This window comes from Parambassis ranga, chromosome 19 (genome assembly GCF_900634625.1).
Source record: "Parambassis ranga chromosome 19, fParRan2.1, whole genome shotgun sequence".
NCBI lineage: Eukaryota > Metazoa > Chordata > Actinopteri > Ambassidae > Parambassis > Parambassis ranga.
This window is the reverse complement of record NC_041039.1, coordinates 13,057,129-13,072,738: the sequence shown is the minus strand read 5'-3', so window position 1 is coordinate 13,072,738 and position 15,610 is coordinate 13,057,129. Positions and strand designations below refer to the sequence as shown.

At 42.5% G+C, this 15,610-nt stretch overlaps 1 protein-coding gene across 1 annotated transcript in view; it reads right to left on the bottom strand.

Moving 5' to 3' along the window:
* The window catches only part of LOC114451767 (rabphilin-3A-like), a 29,311-nt gene extending 15,092 nt beyond the window's left edge, over positions 1 to 14,219 (bottom strand). The window contains exons 1-2 of the mRNA XM_028430612.1: positions 12,618 to 14,219; positions 8,964 to 9,098 (exon numbers count right to left, since the gene is read on the bottom strand). Of these exons, the coding sequence (XP_028286413.1) occupies positions 8,964 to 9,098; positions 12,618 to 13,765 (1,283 nt within the window). The 5' untranslated portion in view covers positions 13,766 to 14,219. The remainder of the gene's footprint in view (positions 1 to 8,963; positions 9,099 to 12,617) is intronic.
* Positions 14,220 to 15,610: the final 1,391 nt, after the last annotated feature.

The following is a 15,610-nucleotide window of genomic DNA, read 5'->3' as shown; positions in this document are numbered from 1 at the left end:
GACACTTCAAAGTGCTTTCTGTAGCTATCACAATCGAAGCCAAATGAAATCTGCCAAAGATTCCACAGATTGATGGCAGGCACTAGAACTGAGGACAATTGATGCAGCGAGTTTCGTTTGATGAAAATTGGAGCCTGAAATGACTATAAAAATGTCCAGAGTGGCAAACATCCATATCGCTAGCAAAAAAGTTACCTCCATCAAAAAAAAAAAAAAAAACACATTTTCAGACAGAAGACAAAACAAAGGCACTAAATTTAAATCGATATGAACCAATTTATTATCTCTAATCCCCATAGAGCTCACGGTCTACCTTTATTCCTTCTTAAGACGAGACACACATGTATAACGACATGTATAGCAACACAATACTATAGAAACAGACAGACATGTACAGCAACATGTAGAGGACCAGACGTTAAAGACGACAGACATTGAACAGTTTTGTAAAGTATTTGTGTGTTTAAATGTCTCTCAGTTGCACCAACAACACAAATGATTTCATTATAAAGAAAGACATAACGGAGAGTGCAGAGATCTCCCATGGCACAGCTCGTACTTAGGTACAAATGTTAATAGATGTTAAGTGTAGGTCCTTCACACAAGGTTTGTTGGGATAAACACTCTGGGAGAAAAAAACCTCTATGTTCATACATCATAAAAACAAGAATCAGAAAGTTAAAAAAAGAAGACAAAAAAAAAATTATAAATATTATGAGAGAAAGAAAGAAAGAAAGAAAGAAAGCGTGAGAGAGAGTAAAAGTCCTGACCAATGTAATGTGACACATTACACACAGCACTCCATAGATGACTAGTCAAGGCACATGGAGAGGCTGAACACAGAAACACCGTTAGGCAAAACAGTAAACAGAGAAGAAATACTAAACACAGAGAAAGAAGAAATGAGCAGACAAATAGAGGATGCTGAGGTTGCAACATACACATAGAGAGACAGAGACTGGACAGAAATCATAAACACTGTAGATAAGATAGAAAGTTCAGAAAGGAATGTAAGAAATAGAAAAGCAAGCTGAAAATTATTTATCTGTATTAGAAGAGATAGCAAGTATTAATAGCATGAACAGTACGAAAAACCAAAATCAAAGAGAGTGAGATTGTTACAAACACCAGCACATTAGAGAGAAAAACAGAGCTGCAAGAAAAGATAGGGAATGAAGGAAGGAAAGCCTGGAAACACAAGAGAGGCTTAGTTTGGTCAGTCTGATAAGTATCAAAGAATAAGAGACAAAAAAATAAAGAGCTACGCACACACAGTATCTCTAACAGGAGACAAAGGAGCAAACATGCTATAAGGAGAAGAAAAGAAAAAGACAATAAATACAATTGATCATCAGAAAAAGGAGAGCAAGAAGCATCGTTCTTTACAAAGAGAGCTCAAAAGAATCGATAGATGAGATATAGTATGGAGGAAAAAAAACAAGGTGTACCATACAAAAATATAATCGATAATCACCGAAAACACAAAAAGGGGACGAATAGTAAGAACATAGGAGGAACACATTTAGAGTGTTACGAAAGAGGGCGTTGTTTAAAATTCACTCCAAATGATAAAGGTATACTTTAACACTAACCTGATTTTCCAACCATTCAGCAACACTCTAAAAGTGGGGACCAGGGACACGGAGGGGCCAAAGCACAAACTGGCATTGGCTACATGTGCATATGTTACATATGCAAGTAGTGGTCACTCAGAGAGTGAAGGCAATGCCTTGGACAGGCCGTAAACAAGGAGCCCATAGAAAGTCTGTCTGTCTGGCCAGCATTCTTTGTTGAGCTTTTTTTTTTGTTTTGGATGAATGTTGAATGCAATAATGTGTACATTTTCTGCAGAGGACGAGGACAAAAGTAGGAGGAAAATATACTGACAAATAGACAGACAGAAAAAAGCAAGCAAACAAGACGGGCAAACAGACATTCACTTCAACCAGCAAAGGAACCAGAGCGAGACGGGGGGAAGGAGGGATGTTAACCATTTCAAGAAGGGATGGGAATATTCATCAATTGGTGTTAGTTGTATTAGTTGCCAAGGGAGGTAATTGTATTTCCATGGGCCTGTGTTGTTGTTGTTTTTTTGTTCTCTAAACTGCAGGAAGCAAGTTTGAGAGGAGAGGGACAGGCTGGGCAAAACTTAGGATATGAGGATCAGCTCAAAAAAAAAAAAGCAAGGAGAGACTCTTACGGTTTTGAAGTAAAGCACGGCACCTCCCTCCTCCTCCACCTCCCAACTATTGATGGGGGAGTGAACATCTTCAATTATTCATTCTCCTTCATGCTTCATTCGGGGGTTCAGTGCATTCTCAGGTAAGGAGCTAGTGCTGCCAGGGGAATGGCCTTTCTACCAGCCTTGCTCTCCAGCACCTGAGGTGGTCCTCTGCTCTCTGCCTCCAGGTTGTTTAAACAAAGGGGGCTGGGGCTGCAGAATTGTTGCAAAAATATTTTACTTCCTCGAGATCGTGTGTCACATCATAAATTGAAAAAAATGAAGATTGTTTTCAGTTGATTTATTTAATTTATTTATTTAATTTATTAAATTTTTATTAATTTATTTATTTAATTTCTAAAAAGCGAGATTAATTGTGGCAGATGATAGTACTACAACTGCTACATTTTGGTGCCAATGCTTGTTCTGCTCGACCCCCGGAGGGTTGATATGATTCTGTGAAGCCTGCAGTTGTCTACAGTATCCAGTGGGAGGCAGAGTGGACTCAGATCAGATTCTCCCACAGCTAAGACACAGAAAGTGGGCTGTTGGCATAGCAACGACTCTAGAAACACAGACCATACATATGGGGGGGGGGGGGGGGGGGGGGTTTGGAGGTGTGGTGGTGGTGGTGGTGGGGGGGGGTGACAAGTGGCTGCTGGGAGTGGGCACAAGGGAGGAAAGGGTGTGTTTTGGAGGGGTGCAACAAACAGGCAAAACACACAGAGAACAAAGAAGATAAGGTATAGGATATATGACAGGTACGGGTGAGAGCCTCGCAGACACACACATTCACATGAACAGACATATGGAGGCAGGCGGGGCCACTTTGGGTTTCACCGTCCTGTGATACTATCCTGTTTCGTTACCTGACCGAGGGCCAGCAGCTCGAAGAAGAGAGGGGGGAGGGGGGGAAAGACACTCCACTTCTAGGCTGGAGAGAGACGCGAGAAAGAAAGCCCAACCCAGTCCCTCTTTTTTTTTTCTTTTTCTTTTTTCCAGGCATTCAAACTCCCCACCCTTATGCATACATGTCACACTCAAACAAACATGCTCGCCTGAGACCATGAAGTGATGTATTTCAATGTCTATGCTCAATTTCATAGCCACCAACTGTAGATCTATCATTATTTAGGGGTGCAGCACACCCTCCCGAGGATCATACATAGTCAGGAGCCACAGCAGTGAAGCACGTCGACACTTACGTAACTCATCATCCACATGAAACACATGTACATTCACACTAGACTCAGCCAGTCATCCCTGCTGCTTAACTTCTCGGTCTACGACCAAAAATTCCACTGCGACACATAAATGTGGATGCTTTCTCTTTCCACTAATTACTTCCTGCATGTTGGAACAAGAAATTAGTCTAAAATAGCATCATTTACTGAAATCCCATCGCAGGAATAAGCAACAAGGGAGGTGCTAAATACTGCCTTCTGTGTATGTGCCTCTTGGAAATAGAAAACCACAACCAAGCCCATTCAGTCACTGCCAAATGCTGATCATTATAAGTACTGTTTTCTATGTATTAGCTTGTCTCCTCTACATCCAACTACAAAGCGCTGAAGACACTATAATAAAGGCAAACATGATTACTTTCGAATCCAAAGATGAGCTTAGCGTATCCTGCCTCTCTTACAGTTCTGCTTCCCTTTATGGCCTCCCAATGCTCTTTGCAATTTAGCATTCATGTCTCGGAGCTCAATTAAAACAACTAACCTATCGTTCCGGGGGAATATCAGCTACACAAAATCATCAAAACGCCAAACATGAGTCTACCAAATGTTATGAATCCTAATTCCAGAAGCTGCCTCAGAGGAGAAGCCGGCTGCATATGTGCCACCTGTTCTGAGGCAGGACACGGGAGTTCCAGGTTAATGCTGCTAATGGCTTGTCTCCCTCAACCACCATCCATCTATCTGGATATAAGAGATGAGCATGTGTAGCAGCGTGTTCCTGCTGAGAGAGTGCTGCCTTCAGCCCTGCATAACGCATGGATGTGCAGAGCACAATAAGTACTGCCTCCTACTACTCTCATTGAAGACGGATGGATTTGCACTATGAATTTTCTCTGCTGACCTATGGATGGATGGATGGATGCACTCCTCCTCCCGCTCCCCCTCCTCCTCCTCCTCTATTTGTGATTCCATTTTTCCTGCTATCCACCTCCCCTCCTCTCTTAGTGTGTAACTGAATGCATCTTAGCAATCACCCCCTGTGATGTTGCGGATGAGCGCGGTGGCCGCAGGGAGCCAAAGCCTTGGGGACAGTCTTAACCAGAGCCCCCGAAGACTCTGATGATTAGTCAGGCCTGCAAAGCCCGTGTCACAGGAGGAGCATTGTGTCAGCCTAGCAGAGCATAGAATAATCAATTTACATGTTTATGTACAAACACACATACAGATTATATCATCTTGAAGCACAATAACAGCATTTTTAAAGAAAACACAGCCTGCTTAAACGTAGACCTTGCTGCTTAAAAATTTGCTCTTTGTACATTTATGCGACCTCTGGGTGACCTGATATTACATTAGACTGAACACAGTATCCTCCACCACATAAAGGTTTAAGTCCTCCTATACTCAGACTAATGCAGTTAAAGGACAAACACACATGACATTAAATAAACACACATTGATTTAAGGGTCAAAACTGCTATCCAATGTGTGCATCTCTCATGTCATTTTAATCAATTTAATAAGCTCATAAATTATGAAGTAATGTGATATAGCTCAGTTGGCAATTAACAGACACTCAGAGAACCTCACTGAGTGCATCATGTCTTCAAGGCAGAGAAATATCCATCTATATATCTATTAATATCTGTGAGATGCAGTCTGAAACAAGAAACAACTCCACTGGCTTACACAAAATGATGTAACATGCATGGATGAATAATTGAAGGACCACAGGCAAGTGGATTGAATGTTAATGTGGCACAGGGCTAAGTCCCGCCTCCTCTGTCCCAAGCCTCCATCATCATTGGGCCGCTCACTTGCTGTTCAGAGAGCGATCTAGATTCAAAGCTCACAGGGATTGTGGCTTCTCTTTACAGCAACACTGAAGGAGAACCTACAGTATATGTTCACTGAATCGCAACTGAATTGTATGAGCGAAGACCAATGAGGCATTAACAAGCCACTCTCGCATCCTAATTAAGCCATCTAAGAACCACAACCTATGCCTTCTCAGGATATAAACAGGACATAAACATCTCAGCATGTGCAGCACCATAATCAAAGCAACACACAATTTTATAATCCCGCTGAGTTCCTTCACTATTTTAATCATTCCCTCTCAGTCTCCCGCTCCCCTTTTTGAAAGTGTAACCTTGGTTTGGGAGTCTGTATCACAACCACCAACTCTATCAGTCCTCCACATTTCATAAACAAACACAGAATGGTTTCATCCAGTCATCGCACCCACAAGGTCAATAAAGTAGCATAGTGACTATCGTGCACTATAAAACCTTCTCACAGGCCAGTGGGAACAACAAGTGTATTTGCATTACCTTCAGCTACATAGCCGAGCAACAATGAAGCCTTAACACACTGCTAAAGGGTTAATGAAAGGCCTCTGTGTTCATACATTTAATCATTACTGAGATTCTTTGGTTAATTGTAGAGCAAGGCTGGCAATGCTGCAGCTTCCAGTGGTGGAAGAAGCACTCAGATCCTTTGCTTAATTAGTGTAGCAATGCAACAGTGAAAATACATTACTATAAGGAAAAGCCTTTAATTGTGGTGAAATTTGCATACATGTTAAATATCTATTACTAGGTGTTAGAAGTGTTATTTTATATACAGTAACATCAGCCCACTATACAGATCACTAATAAATTATTTATGTAAGAAAGACGAAAAGGTCCGCAGCACAAATTTTTTCACCAACTAGACTGTATGTTTTTAGTGTTTGTCTTCAAATCATTGATTGTGCTGGCTCCAACCTTTTTCTCTCTGACCTCCAACAGCCACAAGTCACATCAAGGTCACTCAGGTCCGCTGAGCATGTTCTTCTGGTTGTGTTAAGATGCAGAGTGTGTCCTTGTAGCTTACTGTGGATCTGTAACTGCATCTTCATCTTGTGTTTTTAAAGGAGAAGAATATTGCTTTAAATGTGCTTCACACACAAATATGACTTTGAAAAGTTCCCCTTAACTACTAGCTGTTTCACTTAAATAGGGCAACACATCAGTTGTGCAGACAGCAGCTCTTTGCTATTCATCAGGAGCACAGAGAATTCACTTTGATGTAAGCATTGATGGTGTCACATAAACTATTCAATTTAGCTTCAGAGGCTTTCTGTTTGGCTGCAATAGTTTGTTACAGTGTTCAGACGATCAACTTGGCGTAATAAATAAATTCATGGGGGGTAACGTGACTGATGCAGGTGGAGATGAATGACGGGTACAGGCATGTGTTTGAATGCACATGCAGTGATGATGCGGCTGTACACTGGGCATGGAGGGTGAGAGATGAATGGAGGCTTTGTCTCCGGCTCGAGAGCTGCGTTTAGATTGAGTAATATGCCAGAAGCATGATTGATTAAATCATGGTTAGACATCTGTGAAGTCAGCACTAATGCCGCAGGGATGATATACTCCCAGCAAGCTTATACCTTGCATGTCTAATAGACTGTTCACGTTTATTTGAGCGTCTAAATTTAGCAACCAATTTAAGTGTGGCTAAATCATTCATTAAACATGTAAATTTGCAATTTTGCACGAAGCAAACAGGACAACAAATGGCTTAAGTGGAATTAGTGTACACCTCGAGGGAAGGATAGACAGCAGCTAACTAAAGGGCTTTTATTAGTGTCATGTCTTTACTAGTTAGTTCTCTGTTTTTCCTGGGAGCTGCCAGTCATCCTGTTTTGAGTGAAATAAATAAATTAAACCTTAGCTTTATCCAGAAAAAGCACAATACTCTCAAACACTGTTAACTGAGGTGGATACCGCTGGCAACATGCTGGACTGAACAACCTGCAGTTCCTGCTTGCCGTTTAGTCTATTAGTGGATTTCACAACCCATTTAAGAGGGTTTCTAGGTGAACACAAAGAGCTGGGAAGGCCAGATGTAATGCACACGCCGAATTACACAGAAAATTGTTCTCCTCTGTGGCTCTACATTTTTCTCACTAATCCTGAACAATGGTGATAGTTTTGATGTTCACAGAAGCCACACTCTCTGAAAGAATATGGGCCTGTGTTTAACCCTTCCTGCAGTGTGTTAGGTTGACTCTAAATTCTCACAGAATGCTTAGAAGGGAGCAAAAATGAGGCAAAACAACCAAGCCCTGCTGTTGACATAGCTAAAACGGCAAACTTTTTTTGATAAATAAACGTGCCTATTAGTTCAGGAAGGACAATTTCTATGCTGCTTAAGACACAAGAGATGTGCAAATGTCTCCAGTTGTTAAGCAGCTTCATTCAACAGCTGTGCAGTCCAGATAAGAAAACAGTTACCATCTGTACCGTAATAGAGCTCTAGTTTAAAATCATGTGTCAAATTGATGAAACACTTGTGAATGAGGAATAATTGGTGTGACGAGTACATCAGAATTTGTTCACCCTCTTCTGCCATTTTGTTTTAAGGTGTGTGTCATATTATGCATCTCCAAATTGTCCCCCATTTGTCACAGAATCAAAGTGAGGTTAAAACTGCCTAATTGGACTGCAGAGGAAATTGAGTGTGTCACATTTGCCTAAGGCTGGACCAGACGCCGGATTTCACCGACTCGCCAGTGCTAATAATCAAAACTACCATGTATGACTGAAAAATGCCGGTTTGTTTCACGTGATGCGCCCGCTGTACTCGTTTGCTTAAACTGCCTCACAAAAGTTTCATCCAATTCCTGAACAGAATTATTCTGGGATCTAGGGGGAGGGAGACGTGAGCGTGGCTGGTGCATCCTTAAAGATGAGTAGAAATATTTTGGCTTCTAGTGTGTAAGTTGGCTGGCAAGGAAAGGGGTTATTTTTAGCAGCATGTTTATGTAAGTGACTAACATGTTGTGGAATAATGAGGAGGCTCTCTGGGCCCTCGGTGGAGCTACAGAGACGAGACTCTCAGAGCAACAGAGGGTGATTGAAGGAAGCTAATGAGCGGGAAGGAAAAAAAAGAACACAGGAGAGGACTGGGATAATAAAAGCATGAAAATACAAAGGAAATACGACAATCACCACTGGGAGGTCTCTGAAAGGCAGGAGTGAAAAGACAAACAAATAGAGATGAAAATGGTAGTGGAAAATGTCATAGCGATAGGAGAGATAGCTATCTTGGTCAGAGGACAAAAACGATAACTGGCATGAAAAAAAACTCTTATTTGATTGGCTGAAATTTTACCAGTAAACACAGAAGAAAGGACTGGAGTACTGAAGCAATGAGCATCTCAGAACTGTGATTTATGGGCTCATTACTGCCTTTCAGCTCACACACAAATTGTTTTATCTCTCATCTTTGCTTTACAGGAATTTTTCCTACATTTGGTTTCATCATTTCTGTTACTGTCATGGAGCACTGGTGCTATTTCAGTTTTAAGTCTGTAACACCACACGCTTAAGTGCAGTGACTCACAAAATCACTGCCGAACAAATCTACTCTCCTCTACCTTCATTCTGAAACCATCTCTTCAACATATCCTTCACATGCTTTCATTTGCAGCCCATTCACTCACTCTCTCTCGCTCTCTCTTTCTCACACACGTACAACAAGCACTCTCATACATTATCTGGTACCTCTTCTCAGGAAGGGGCTCCTGATTTGCTGCTGGTGGTGCTGCCTGCGCTGTTTCCTGCAGGTCAGGGATATTGGCAAAGTCATCTTGCTCTGCCACACCAATGGCCAAAGCCAGGACCACCATCTTCCCTTCACTGGCTCCCCATAAAGAAAAAATACAATAGAGACAGAGATAGAGAGGCGAAAGGGGAGAGAACAGATGCAAAGGATAGAGAAATCGAGCATAAAGAAGGTGTGTTGCAGGGAGAGAGAGAGGAAAAGGAGAGGTCATTTTAGGTGCCGGCGAGGACAGAAAGCTGAGAGCCGGCAGAACAATAAGAGGCCGCGTGAGAGTAAACAGAAGAGGCAGTAACAGGGAAAATGGTCATAATAACACCCCCACAGTAAGCACTCTGTCCAGGGAAGGATATTAAAAATCTACGTCAAAGTGAAAGGCCAAATTAATAATAATATAATGGTTTTAATGAAGTGCTGCTGACAACAGGCACAGGCTCGTATCATACCAAATAACTCAGGAAACTGTGATTAATTGTTAATGGATGTGTATATACAAAAACACACGTACAATGACAAAACACACGGCCCACACTCACTCAGTAATTTATCTGTTTCACCTGCCGTCTGCTTCCCTCCAGACTCACCTTTCCCACTGAACAATGCTGTGCGTCTTTCTCCAGAGCTGAGATTTAATTAAGCCTCATTAAGAAGATCTGGACTAATTGTTTCTATTTGAGCGATAAAGTATCTTGAGGTGCATGCTGTGTGTCACCATTTTCTGGGTCACTGCTCTCTCACTCTCTGAGTTGCACTCTTCTCATTCCATCCCCTTTATTCTGTTGCTCTCCAACCACCCCCCCCCCATATTTTCCTCCTCCTTCATCTCTTTCCCCCTAAACTTAATTCTCTGCCTCCTCATCACAGCCTCCTTCCCTCCTTCCCTGTCATCCACACCCACGGTTCTATAGCTAAGCCTCTGACTGTGTTACAATATCTCTGCTAAGAAAATATGGCGGTGCCAGGCCGTAGAGAGATATCACCTTAAATTTCACAATTTCATCTTCTTCACACACTGCGATGAAAGCTTTTCTCGCAGCACCATAAAGCCGCTTTAATAATCTTACTGTTATATGTCTACACCAAACTTTTAACCCATTTCAGATTAACACAAGTCGCTGACACCAGCTGACACAATGAGCTCATTTTTCAAATGATGTTATCCATATTATATTTTGACTATTTATTATTACTATTACTTTTTTATTAACCATTTTCACATTCATCCATTGCTGTTATGTGTAAATCATCCACCTAGAATCTGCCCCAGATGGAGGCTCTTCTGTTGGGATCCAGCTTCCAGCTGATGGGAGTCAACTCACTTCTCCACAGGTGTATCAAGCGTCCTGAATAAAAACATCTATTTGTTCAGTTGTAGGGTTTAGGGTGTAGTTTGTTGTCTACCATGCCTACTAACAAGGGCTACTTAACTAGCATGCCAACTGACATGCACTCAGGGCTCAGACACTTTCTGAGCATGTGCTTGTACATAACACCAGTGGGGATAAACTAGAAAAATAACATCAAATCATGCAGATTAACTAACTTAATAATCTTTCTGCAATTCCACTGTACTGCAGAAACACCCCATTGCATGCATATACTCCTGGTTGAGAATTACTTCTATTGATACTATAATGGTTATTGGAACCCATCACCTCTTAAGTATGGCCAATTACACTCAAGAATATTGTTGAAGCACTTCACTCTATGGACAGAATATTAAGGTAGCAGAGGGAAGAGATGTTAATGATGCAAGGATAAATTATTGATTTTAAGCCAAAAAGCATGAAGACCAATCTCCCAAGAGATCCATTTGGTCAAAACGACTCCAAAGGCTACATATCTGTGTCCATGACATCAACACTTTCACTGAGCAATGATTCACCCAGATAGGGAATCTGGCCAAGATAGAAATTAACTGGCTTGAACAATGGGTCATGTCCATTACTGGACCGCTTGGTCATCAATCATAGGAGGTGTTGCTGTTGCAGTGAAGGAAATACAACAACGACGACCTCATTTCAGCATTTACAATGATGAGTGCTATATCTGACTATCATGGGCAATATTCTCAATGACCTTGGTGCTTGCATGCGCTACATATCCCTTTAGCCAGCGGCATCAGTTCAGCTGTGTCATACTGAAACGCCCAGAGAAGCTTTAATGCACATAAAAAAGAGGGAAAAGGGGAACAGTGAAAGGCTACTGTAAAACTGATTCAGTGCACATTAGACACATGTTGTACCTTGGCAGTGTCCTTGTTCATCCCTTCATCACCACCTGCCCCCCCCCCCCCCTTATCAGCCCTACCCCCTTCTTCTGGGCATGAAGCAACAATATGTTGTAGAAGTAATGGTGCTGGTGACATAAGATCAATGCTTCAGGGTTAACACAAATCTACACACAGCTGCTTAACCCCCCTTCTAGTACTAATGCACAGTGACATGTGGGCTGCACGATGTGCTCACACACACACACCGGCAGTCAAAGACTTACTATTAGCATAAAGGTTGAAGCGATACAGAAAAAAAAATCCAAAGATTCCAGAGGACGTCTCAGAAATAACATCATGTAAAATATATTGTGACTTTTCACAACATCTCATAAATATTATGAAGTATAGCACCAGTAGCAGCTCTGTCCTGTAAAGACAATTGCAGCAGACAGGCTGACTGTCGTCCAAACAGATGTTACTGTTTAGCAGAGCGTACAGCGTAAACATTGAGCAATTTTACCACGGACTGGGGTAGATATAGCCCACAATATGTCAGTACCTTCCTGCCATTTTTCATGCATATAACATTCATTTTAAATGAAAGAAAAAAAGGTTTGTAACAGATTTTCCAATATAAAGTGCCACGGAGCTCTGCATTTATATTAACAAATGTGAAAACCTATCATTGCTTATGATGTATTAATTCATTAAACAGGCACACAGCAGATCATAGAACATATCAAGTAACTAGCCATCCTCTACAAAGAAAAACTAATAAACATAACATATGACTGGTAATATCAGCGTGCACGATGATGACTTAATAAAGAAGGACACTGATCCATCTCCTACACAACAGTGAAGCTTAGAGCTGAAAGACAACAGCTTATTGACATTCATAACTCTACCCTTATTAACATTTTTAATAGATTTTTCATATAAGCCAATTTCTTGGCTCCTCATCTGCATTAAGCTTCATCATCAGTACAGTATCAACCCACATTAGCATGATCAGCTATTATAATGAATCTCTCCTTGCAAGGATTTATTAGAAACTCACCTCCAAACACATAATCCCACAATACACACACACATGTCTGTGCACAACCACACAGTACATTTATTTAGAATAATATCCTTCCCTGGGAATCAGATGCAAACCGAAAGAAAACACCTGCAGAAAGAAGTACAGAAACATCAAGGTAAAGATAGTTCTACCAGTCACAAACTAACTATTAGATTTCAGGACATTAAGTTCGACACACTGAAGAAGAACCTTAAGTAACTCATGCATGGCTTAAGCATATACTTAAAGACACCTAGACAGAGGCGTAAGCAGGTGACACTTCAAGATATGAATATAGGGTTTAGAGAGACTCACAGGAAGGACTTGACATCCAGGCCACGATTCCGGATCTGGTCCATCATGTAATCCCAGCTGCCAGGATTGGCACGTGTGCGCCCTCCTGTTCCACCTCCCCTATAGCGAGAGGCACCTGCTCCTGCTGGGCTGCCCCGCGCACCCCGGGGACCGCCTCTTGTACCTGCACCCCCACCCTCACCACTGGTGCCACCGCCCTCTCCTCTCCCAGCACCCCCGCCTCCCCCAGGGTGTCCAGGTGCAGTGTGCAATTGTCCTAAGCTCTGGGATGTGGTGGGGGGATGGCAGAGACCAGGGCCTGCTGGGTGGATGAGGGGCTGTTGAAGACTCTGCTGACGTAGCAGCGTCCTAGGCCGCGCCGGCCCCGAAGGGATGTGCTCCAAAGTAGAAGCATAGGACAAAACTGGATCTCCAAAGCTGGGAGGACAGAGGAGCAGGGAAGAAAGAGAGCGGGAAGAAGGCCATGGTCGGCAGAGGACAGGACGGTGAGTAGTTGCAGGAGTAGAGACAGAAGAGCAGTCGTGGCAGGAGGAGGTGAGTTGGTCAGAATTGGTGGAGTCAAGAGATGAGATGAAGGAAGAGATAAGACAAGGCGGCACAGGGCAGTAAGGAGGCGCAGCAGACGACGTCAGGTTGATGTCAGGATACATACAGTAAAGTTTACCCAAACAGGAAGTTGATGATTGTGGGATGGAGGAGGAGGAAGGAGGCAGAGAGGTAGTATTTGAGGTCAAAGAGGAGACAGAAGCAGAGGGAGGAGTGTTAGGAGGTGGAGACAGGAGGAGGAGGAGAGAGAAAGAGAGCAACGTGAGGCAGCAGCAGTAACAGCAGTAGCAGAAATAGCAGTAGAAGGTGCAGCCTGAGTGATGATCGCTGTGTGCTGTGTACTGCTCATGGGACTGCGACGGGCAGCAGTATGTGGACTGTGAACTAGTCTTGTGCGTCAGATGCGCCTTGCGTGTCTGTGCGGAGTGAGCGTGTGGTTTGCATGAAGGTGAGTTTCGCAGTGGCAGTGGTCGAATGTGGACTGTCCGCACCGGCGTGGATCGGATCAGTGCCACGTGACCGCGTCGAGGCTGGTGGGCTGTGGTTTTGCTGCTCCCGGGCCTCCCTGATGAGGGTTTTTTGGTCTGATGAGAGATCCCCATTTCCTCTACTCGTCAGTCAACTTTTTCCATGTCTGATAGTCTCTCGTCCCTTCTCTCTTTTTTCGTCTTTTAAATACGTGCTGCACCTCTAGAGACATCCCAACAGCCAACCAAGTTCTACAGCGTGACCCCCTCCCTCTGTCAGCCACTCATTTTCCACTCCTCCTCTTTATAAATGCTGTTTAATTGGCTCATTGCATGTCTTAAAAAATGTCATAGTACCAGATTGTACAATGTTTCGAACATGCCACCACTTACTTAAACATCTCTATTATGTGTTTTGTGGACTCTACAGTGCCTCTCATCATCATCATATTTTCCTCTACTCACTAAATATATCCTCCTCACTCTCAGATCACTGTGTAACCCAGACTACCAGAATTAGGTCATAGAAAGCTATTCACATCAGTGAGGAGCAGTTTGCTCTGCATTACTTCACCTAACACATTTTTATATAAGGCTTTTAGTGCAATATTCATCATATATAAAATTTCACAAATAAAAACGATAAAAGGGCTATGAAAGGTTTTGCCGAATTCAAACATTTGGTGGGCAAAAGCAGTGAAAAAAAGAGAAATAAGGGGAGTGACTTTACACAGTGACAGAAAGATGGAGAGAGTGATGAGAACGATAAGAGCAGAGGGTGACGATGGAGGAGAGACAGAAAATGGGGTGCGAGACACAAACACAAGAGACACAGACACTTATAGCAGCCTGAAAATAGAATCCAATTATAGACAGGGGCAAAAAGAAAGATGAGAAGAGAAGGAGAGAATGAGGAGTGAGGTAGTGATGAGTGTAAATGTGTTGTGGAAGAAGAAATCACAGGCAAGAAGCGCCAAAGGAAGGTGCAAAAAAATCATGGAGAGCCCAAACTTAACTGCTTCATTTACAACGCACTGAATATAGACCCTAAATCATGTCTTACGTCATGGCTGTGGGATACATGCAGCGATTGACCAGTGAGCAGTTCACATTGCAGCAGCATGTGATGCTTTATTTTGGTAAATGTGTGAAAACGAGCCTATTCGTGTTGCATTTTTCGAAAGTACACTTTCAGGCTGCACAGTTCCTCACATAAATACATCACGTTCTCCATAGCGAAAGATATACTGCGCAGCTGGGCTGCCAGGTTTGAGTCAGTGTGATACAACTCGAGCATCTATTGTTATCATCTCCTGATGAGGATTCACATTTCCCCAGTGTTCACACCTTGATGTGTGCCCACACCCTCAGCTTGTCACCGCTCTGTCCTTCCTGCTGAACTTGACCTGACTGTCTGCTTCTAGTCAGAATGGATTCATTCTTACTGTAACTGCAGTTGAGCTTAGAGGTCAGAATAATATGTGTACATGCATTGTGTTTGTTTGGAAACCCAGTCTCACATCAAAATGTGCAATGCGCAAAAACAGATTTGTTACACAATAAATAAATAAACTACTGGTAGATACTTTTGTCTTCTGTTCTGTTAAACCGTGTACCAGCCAGTACAACAGCTGACAGCAGGTTAAAGGAGAGGAGACTAATGCTTACCATTTCCACTCAGTTATCCAAATATGGCTAAGAAGGTTGAGCGTAGACACTGATGAGGAGGCAGACAGCTTGTCATCTGACACAGTACCCACCTGTCACTCAAAATTCAGTAATTTTTCATGCTGTAAAGTTAAGCTTTTTCTAAATCTTTGGAGGTTGACTCACTTTTGAAGTCAGTCTTAAGCCCCTATTCAAAGAACTGCTGTTTTTGGCTTCATTTTTCAGCCACACAGGTTGCAACTGAGCTAAAACATGTTTTTTGTGGGACTGGACTCTCATTCTGCAGATTGGCTGAAATGTTTGATTTCTCAC